General features: G+C 42.4%; 1 protein-coding gene across 2 annotated transcripts; it reads right to left on the reverse strand.

Annotated features, from left to right (window-relative positions):
• Positions 1 to 676: 676 nt before the first annotated feature.
• Positions 677 to 2629, reverse strand: LOC144827311 (uncharacterized). Of its 2 annotated transcripts, none has more exons than XM_078685740.1 (2): positions 1383 to 2629; positions 677 to 1049 (listed from the first exon to the last, which is right to left on the reverse strand). In XM_078685740.1, exons 1-2 carry the CDS (start codon positions 2498 to 2500, stop codon positions 731 to 733), a joined length of 1437 nt encoding a protein of 478 aa, XP_078541866.1. In that variant the 5' UTR covers positions 2501 to 2629; the 3' UTR covers positions 677 to 730. The 2 variants fall into 2 exon arrangements, with proteins under 2 accessions (XP_078541866.1, XP_078541824.1); XM_078685698.1 differs by having other exon boundaries at positions 677 to 1110; positions 1279 to 2629.
• Positions 2630 to 9028: the final 6399 nt, after the last annotated feature.

The following is a 9028-nucleotide window of genomic DNA, read 5'->3' on the forward strand; positions in this document are numbered from 1 at the left end:
CCTCTATTACCAAATAAACAAGGCTTCTTGCTGACATCACAAATTATCTTTAAAGTTTAGGGAATAAATCACATCTAAGATCGCCTTATATACCCTCAGCAGTCAAATACCATGAATTCAAATAAATTTGTTTTTTTATTACGTCTACAAACATACATTTCTTATTAACATGTAACATCTAGTCATCATTGTGTACATTTCATAGCATCATGATTGTTCTTGCTGTATCATAATTAAGTTCATGTTAATGTTAAAGTAAATCCTGGTACACACCTCTGTAGTGAGGTTTTTAAAGGCTCTCGGATGTCCATACATGGGTGTTGTTTTCGGGTGTTTTGTTATGTATCATTAATACAGATCTATAAAGTACTGGGTTTCAAATGTATTATGCCACTAATGGATGTATAAACCCCTTGTTCCTAAATATAGATATAAATATAGATTCTCCAGAACTTTTTGCTGTTAACGTGAAAGTAAAGTAAGTTTGACCCTGGAGCAAACCCCTGTAGTGTGTTATGTATAAGGATGGGTGTGCGTAAGAGCAGTCTTGTTGCTGTTCCTCACTGGCTGGGTGGTGAGGGTTTTTCCCCCGTGTGTGTTCTCTGGTGGCTCCGGAGGGTTGCCAACCCACTGAAGCTCTTCATACATTCAGTGCAATGGTATGGTTTTTCCCGTGTGTGTTCGCTGGTGGTTCCATAGGGTTGATAACTGACTGAATTTCTTCATACATTCACTGCACTGGAATAGTTTTTCCCCCTGTGTGTGTTCGCTGATGACTCCTGAGAGTTGAGGAATGACTAAAACTACTTCCACATTCATTGCAATGGTATGGTTTTCCCCCAGTATGTGTTCGCTGATGTGATTGGAGAGTTGAAAACTGACTAAAGCTTTTCATACATTCAATACACTGGTATGGTTTTTCCCCAGTGTGTGTTCGATTATGTTTTTGTAGGTCTGATGACCTACTAAAGCTTTTTACACATTCATTGCACTGGGATGGTTTTTCTCCTGTGTGTGTTCGCTGATGTCTCCTGAGAGTTGAGGAATGACTAAAACTACTTCCACATTCATTGCAATGGTATGGTTTTTGCCCAGTGTGTGTTCGCTGATGTGATTGGAGATGTGATAACAGACTGAAGATCTTTACACATTCACAGCACTGGAATGGTTTTATCTCAGTGTGTGCTCAATTATGTTTTTGTAGCTCTGATGACCCACTAAAGCTCTTTACACATTCACTGCACTGGAATGGCTTTTCCCCTGTGTGTGTTCGCTGATGTCTCCTGAGAGCTGAGGAATGACTAAAACTACTTTCACATTCATTGCAATGGTATGGTCTTTCTCCAATATGTGTTCGCTGATGTGATTGGAGATGTGATAACCGACTGAAGCTCTTTACACATTCACTGCACTGGAATGGCTTTTCCCCTGTGTGTGTTCGCTTATGACTCCTGAGAGCTGAGGAATGACTAAAACTACTTTCACATTCATTGCAACGGTATGGTTTTTCCCCAGTATGTGTTCGCTGATGTGATTGGAGATGTGATAACCGACTGAAGCGCTTTACACATTCACTGCACTGGAATGGCTTTTCCCCTGTGTGTGTTCGCTTATGACTCCTGAGTGTTGAGGAATGACTAAAACTACTTCCACATTCATTGCAATGGTATGGTTTTTCCCCAGTATGTGTTCGCTGATGTGATTGGAGATGTGATAACAGACTGAAGCTCTTTACACATTCACTGCACTGGAATGGCTTTTCCCCTGTGTGTGTTCGCTGATGTCTCCTGAGAGCTGAGGAATGACTAAAACTACTTCCACATTCACTGCACTGGAATGGCTTTTCCCTTGTGTGTGTTCGCTGATGTGATTGGAGATGTGATAACAGACTGAAGCTCTTTACACATTCACTGCACTGGAATGGCTTTTCCCCTGTGTGTGTTCGCTGATGTCTCCTGAGATCTGAGGAATGACTAAAACTACTTCCACATTCACTGCACTGGAATGGCTTTTCCCCTGTGTGTGTTCGCTGATGAATCTTGAGTTTTGAGGAATCACTAAAACTACTTCCACATTCACTGCACTTGAATGGTTTTTCCCCTGTGTGTGTTTGTTTATGTACTTGGAGGTCTAATAACTGACTGAATTTCTTCACACATTCAGTGCAATGGTACGGTTTTCCCCCAGTGTGTGTTTGCTGATGTCTTTGGAGTTGTGATAACTGACTGAAGTTCTTCACACATTCATTGCAATGGTATGATGTTTCCCCTGTGTGTGTTCGCTGATTATCTTTTAGGAGTGTTAACTGACTAAAGTTCTTCATACATTCATTGCAATTGCACATTGCTTCTCCTGTGTGTGTTTGATTATGGTTCTTTAGTAGCGATGACAAACTAAAGCTCTTGCTGCATGTGTATGATTTTTCTTTCTTGGTTAGTGTCTGTGGGTTGGGTTTATAGTTGTCTTCATCCCATGAGTGCGTTTCCTGAGGAGCTAACATGGTTGATAAAGCACTTGTGTTATTCTCACATTCCCGGTGTGTGTGTGGTATTTTGGGATGGTTGATTTCAGATTTCACAATGAAATACAAGACTCGCCAGCTACATATATTATTATTTTGGCAAGTAAAGCTTCTTTGTAGGTGGGTATGTCTTTAGATTGCATAATAGTTGTGTGTGTTGTGGGTAAAGATTAGTCTTCCTTCTGGTCGATGCAAATTGGGACAGTCTGTTGATGATCAAAGACCCTCTCTTTCTATTACCCTTCAGTTGTCTGGCTCCAATCCCTTGTGTTTTTCTCGTGCTCATGTGGTTTGGCCAGAAAGAGTTTATAATACACCTAGCACGCTGAATGGTGGTCTACCATCATTACAGGAAGCAGAGCAATGCTGTATCCACCTCATACCAAACACATGATCAAAGCTGGTGGTGGAGGTCTGTTTATACAGGAGGTGGTTTGTCAGTGTTGTTGCCTTAATTTTCTAGAGGTCATTTCTTAGTCCTGTTGCGTGGAGGTGCACAGCTCAGACTCTTCCATCCACTGATATGCTCTTGACTGCTTCTTCCAGGATCTATCAGTTTATGTTCAGGGTCCTCAGTCTCTGACTGTGCAGATCTTTTCCTGAATATTGGAGCTCATTTTGTCTAACCACTTTTTTCAGATTTGCACGATTACTGTCATTATTCACGATCATTTGTGCATTCAAGGCTGGTTTCCTATTGGATGTAAAGAGATTTAAAATCACTAAATGGAAATGTAAGAGAATGTGAATACACAATATTTAACTAGTAAAAGACATCTCTTCTTTACCATTTATGAAAGTTACCAAGAGATATTTCACCATACACAGAAATTTAACTAAATCTTTCATTGAACATGTCACTCTTACTTACTTCAGAAAATGAGGTGATTTTCCAGTGTTCACAGAGTAACTTAGTATAGAAAGAGCACACATGGAGTGCCCAGCTTTAGGAAGACGCACATGGCCAAGATTTTATTTAAACAAGAAGGGATTGTGGAAAAAGAGATGGATCAGGATGTGCTGCTGTCACTTCAGTTTCAGGAAGTGTATAAGAACAGTAACCCTTTCAAAAACCATATGACAAAGAAAACAGTTCAGTTCAAACGTCTTTATTTCGAAAATTTCTTCATAAAAGACAACAATAAAATATATACAGAGTACGGCATAATAGATGTTAAAAACACAATTCATTCATTACACAGTAAAAATACAATTAAATGGTATCGAAAGACGTTTCATGGGTCATAAAAAAAAGTTTACATATCAGTCATACATCATGGTGGCTTAATACATTTGGTTCCTACATTTGACTCGTTTATCATTTTTCACCAAGTAAGTGTCTGGCTCTGATGATCCAAGCCCATTCAAGGAATTTCGCCATACCTATGGATACCCACTCTGCACTGTTCGATCTTAACACTACCAAAGCTTCCTCACACACGCGTAGATTGATCCTTCTGCAAATGGGTTGAAGCCATTTGCGACGGGGTGCGGAGTAGGCTGGACAAGCGAAGAGGAGGTGGCCAACGGTTTCTTTTAGCTCACTACACCAGGGACAGAACATGGTTGATTGGTTACGCAATTTGTTTGTAAATACCCTTACTGGTAATGTGCCAACTCTAAATTGGTGGTAAAGTTTCCTATCTGCACTTTTGGTAATATTGTCCCAGTAAGTCTCGGTATGAGGGACCAGTTTGTGGAGCAGAAAGAGACCAGTCAAACTGGATGTCTGCAAGAGCAAAACGAAGTCCTCTGTTACAGTTGTCCAAAAGAGTAGTTTAAATTCCTTTTTCGACGGGAATACCTGATTTCCCGGATCTGACCACTGTAGGTGAAGACTCATTTTATAAAGTGTGGCCTTCCCAGTCTTAAACCAAAGTAGGTTACCTGACCCCATTATCGATCTAACGTCCAGGATCTCATTGGCAAACAAGGAGAGTTCTGGTGTAGACCAAATACGTCTCCACAGGGCTACCATCCTGTATCGAGCCTGATTTTTAATCGAATGGCAGCCCATATCTAACATAAGGGGAAGTGACGGTGTTGATTGTGGGAGCCCTACCAGGCTACGGAGAAACTTGTTTTGGATTTTATCTAAAGGGGCAAGATCTACACTACCCCATAAATCCGAGCCATAGAGGATGGCTGAGCTAATTTTAGCGTTGTAGATTTTAAGTGCTGGCAAAACCCTTTTGGTTTGGGAGCATCGCTGTTCCTTAACTAAGCATCCCGATAAACGGGCAAATTTTAAACAAAGTGCCTCAATCTGCTCCTTCCAGCGCAGCCTGTAGTCTATAACTACCCCTAAATAAGTCATCACCTCTACTTGCTCCAATATAGTACCGTTCATCGTAACTTGACCCCTTAATGGTTTGTTCTTAGTCAGGACCATAAATTTGGTTTTCGAAACGTTAATTTCGAGGTCATTTATATTACAAAACTCCACAAATTTGTTTATTGCAGTCTGGAGTCCCACCTGTGTTTTTGCCAGAATCAAAGTGTCATCGGCAAAAATTAGGAGGGGAAACTTAGTCCCACCCAGAGCTGGCGCGTCGGTCGGGGTAGCTGCTAGAAACTGCACTACTTGATTTATAAAAAGTAAAAACAAAGTAGGTGCCAAGACACGCCCTTGTCTTACACCACGTGACACTGGGAAGGACTCAGTCACCTGGCCCTGGCTACTCCATCTTACTCTAGCGAAATTTTGGTCATGCAGTCTAATAGTTAGTTCGAGGAGTTCCAGTGGCATTCCCATTTACCTTAGGGCCATCCACATCTTCTCTCTTGGGACCAAGTCGAACGCGGATTTGAGGTCCACGAACGCTGCATATATGGTGCCCTCACCTAAATACACTGTCTTCCAGTAAATCAGAATAAATCTTAGCACTTGGTCGACAGTGCTTGTACATGCCCTGAAGCCAGCTTGCAACGGGGACAGGATGTTTTCATCGTTCATCCAAATCTGGATTCTACCTAACAGCATTCTAGCTATGACTTTCTGCAGGGGATCTATGAGGCTTATTGGGCGATAGTTCCCTGGAATGGTCTTATCGCCTTTTTTAAATAGGGGAAGGATTTCGGCCCATTTCCAGGAGTCGGGTACCCTAGCACCTCTGGCGATGGCATTAGCCAGAGTAGTTATGTAGGGCACCCAGTTATCCAGATCATGTTTAAAGAGATCCGCTGGGACGCAGTCCATACCGGGTGCCTTGCCAGCTTGGACCAACCTTAGTGCATTCGCCGCCTCGATTTCATTAAAAACTAGGGGCCCACTAATTGCTTCCGGACAGAGTAACATGTTATGCGCCCCTGCATTGTTACTTTCCATCGCCATGCCGCAGAACTGGGAAGAGAAATACTCAACCCAGTCTTCAGCAGGGACATGGTTTGCTGGGGTTTGCAGGTCTCTCGACGCACCCCACTTCACTACCTGCCAAAATTTAATCTGGTTTGTGGACATGCTGGCCTCCTAAAGATCCAGCCAGCGTAGATCGTCCCATGAGGTCTTTGCACACTTTAAAGCTTTCTTGTAATTCAGCCTTTCCTCTTGGACATCCACAGTTACTCTAGATTTAATAGCAGCGATCAGGGCGCTATGGGCATTACGGCAGGTTTTATCATACCAATTGGCACCTGAGGGTTTTCCACCTTTTTTCACTACAACACCAGTTTTTGTAAAAAAGGTTTTTAGTTTAACAAAAAGGGACTCATGGATTGTACTAATTTGCTCCAGTGAACCCAATTCGTCAAATATAGACCTTGCTTTTATAACCGCCTCCGACACCTCATGAGAGATTTTGTCAATGGTGGCTGGGGCATCCAGGATCCTGCACCAGCGAACCCTACGACAATCGTTAGTAAGAACAGTCTCGGCTGTAATACAATTTGTTGCATTTTTACTAAACAAATCACCATCAATTTTCAGTTTAATTGCCAAGGGGTTATGATCACTTTCTGGTCTCCCAATGCTTTCCATATCCCCTAGTAGTGTCCAAAACTCCATTTTGATTAAAAAATAATGAATCCGACTAGAACTATAGCCATTATCGAAAGTAGCATTTCCTGCTTAATCGGATTTTGACCTTCCGTTTGCTGCCCTTAGACCCCACTCCAAACACAAACCGAGCCACTGCAGTACGGCCTCAGTAACCTTTTTGACTGGTGATATGGCAAGGCTGGGGATATTCCATAACTAATCTACCTCTCCGTAGCAACCATCATCCAAACAGGACAGTGGTTCGAACGTACAGTTTAAATCCCCTGCCACTGTAACACACTTGTCTCTGCCAATCGTATTCATTAGGATCTCTAGGTCCTCTATTATTGCTGGGCTCTTTCCTCCTGGTAGTCCCCTTGCATAAATATTAATTATATACAGGTCCTCATAGTTTGCTCTACTAAGTTTTAGCCCCATAATGTCAGCATTTGGGGTAAACAACATGAGGGGCCTATAGCAAAGCGATTGTCTAATCCAAACAACTAGCCCACCTGACGGCCGTCCCTTTGTCCCCTTGAGGGCTGGTTTGAAAAAGTTTAGATATCCTAAATGTAAAACTGCCTCAGTTGACCAACTTTCTTGGAATATTAGGATATCATATTGCTCTATGAAATCACCCCATTCGGCCTCATCCAGTTTCCCTTTCAACCCCGCAATGTTCCAGGAGGCTATCTTAAGAGAGTGTGCCTGAACAGCTGATTCGTTTGCAATAGAGGCGGTGTGCCCCCTGCTACTCTCTTCTAGTAAAAAGTTATTTTCACAGCCATCTACCAGATTAATACCGGGGGGGGGCCCTCCTTCTAATTCCCCTAATGAAACTTCTGCAGCAATTGAAATCCCTCCATAAAGGCCAGTCACCTTATTTCCAACCTCTAAAGTCAATACATCCTGAACCTCAACCTCATCTGTTTCCAATCCCACATCCCAAACCCCGCCAGGAAGATCAAACTTCCCATTCCCACAATGAGATGACTTTTCATTCAATACTTCGTCATAAGAGGGAACTTTGTCTGGGGTAGCAAAAATACCCGTACAATCTTGATTGGCCTCTAGATCGGGGAGCGGAAAAACAAGTCAATCATTGAAATCCAACCCCGAATAAGGTTCATACAGGTTTTGCAACAGGATGTTCCAGTACTCGTTGTAGTTGGTGTAATTGGTATGATTATTTGGTGTGGGGAGGTGGCTAGGAGGATGACGGCGTAGAGGGAGGGGGAAAGGAATGTTAAAATTATTGGCTGGGCGGGAAAAGAGTGGTGTACAATTGGCCAAATTCAGAGAGTGAGTGTTTCTACTAGATCTGGAATAGGTAGGGGGTCTAAGCAGAGCCTCTGGATAAAAATAACTTAAATTTCGAGTTGAGACACCTCCTTCGTTGTTTCCTGGATACCAGTCACTTATATGTGAAACAACTCTGTGGTCCTTAAAATTAACGATCACAATGTCTCCATCAATATCTTTCGGGCGAAGGCCCACCGAATTACATCTTCTTACCGAGATTATATCTCCGTTTAAATGGGCAGGGAGGGGTCTATTAGTTCTCAACCAAAAGATAACTTTATTTTTCAGATTTGCAATGTGTTCGAGATTTCCATTTGAAATCGGGGGAACACCGGTTAGTAGGATCACAAAGTTTGCCGACTCTGGAGGTAAATCCACTGTGGTCCTACGATTAAGGGTTGCTCTTTGGGTTATAGTTTTTGTTTTGGTTACCCCTGAGAACATAGTTGGCTTGGTCGTAGGAGGAGGCGGTTTATTCGGAGCCAACAGTGTCTTCTCTTTGACTGGCTTATGTACTGTCGTCGGCTTAATTGAAGTTAGGGGGGCACTTGTGTTATTAGAGGTTGCCTTTCCATTGATTTTATAGGGTCTGCTTGAGATCAAAGTATTTGTGCTGGGCTGGCAATTCGAACGGGGCTGGTCTTTGGAATTCACAGGGTCGGAGTTTGTGTTCAAATCGGCAGCTGCCAAAAGGCAATCCATTTTTTCCCCCCAAAATCCTAACTCTCTCCATAAGTGGGAGCATATACGATTTTAGGAGTTGGTCAAAGAGTTCGATTGTCTCTTTTTTGGACATAGGTGGTAATTCTTCGGGGAGGGGTGGTAAGGAGTGGGTTCCTGGTGAAACCTCACTCGCAAGTGGATCGATTAATTTGGTTTTAGGGCTTACTAAAGGGGGTGGAGAACTCAAAGGATTTTGGCCTTTTCTTTTTACCCCGCCTTTTCTCCTTTTTTTCCATGGCGGAGAACGAAATGCCCTTTGTGGATTCATAGACTTAATTTTGGTCTTGCTAAAAGTATGTTTTGGAATTGTCTCAGTGGATGCTACTATATCAATTGGATGATTAGTCAATGTTGAATGGAGTTGCGGAACTAGAGTCGGGGCAACTGGAGTATTTAGGTCAATAAGACTATTAGAGACAATAGGAGGGCTATTTATATTGTCATCACTGTTAATAGCAGAGTGAGATGGAGTTATATTATGGTCACGAAAAATATTAGGAATATGG

This window comes from Lissotriton helveticus, chromosome 1_1, assembly GCF_964261635.1.
Source record: "Lissotriton helveticus chromosome 1_1, aLisHel1.1, whole genome shotgun sequence".
Classification (NCBI taxonomy): Eukaryota; Metazoa; Chordata; class Amphibia; order Caudata; family Salamandridae; genus Lissotriton; species Lissotriton helveticus.

Bases quoted from the DNA above. Each gene is read 5' to 3' on its own strand.
- LOC144827311 (XM_078685698.1), bottom strand. From the start codon at position 2,500: ATGTTAGCTCCTCAGGAAACGCACTCATGGGATGAAGACAACTATAAA. The intron at 1,111-1,278 runs ATCAGCGAACAC...ATCTCCAATCAC, and splicing joins TTCCTCAGCTCTCAGGAGAC to ATCAGCGAACACACACTGGG.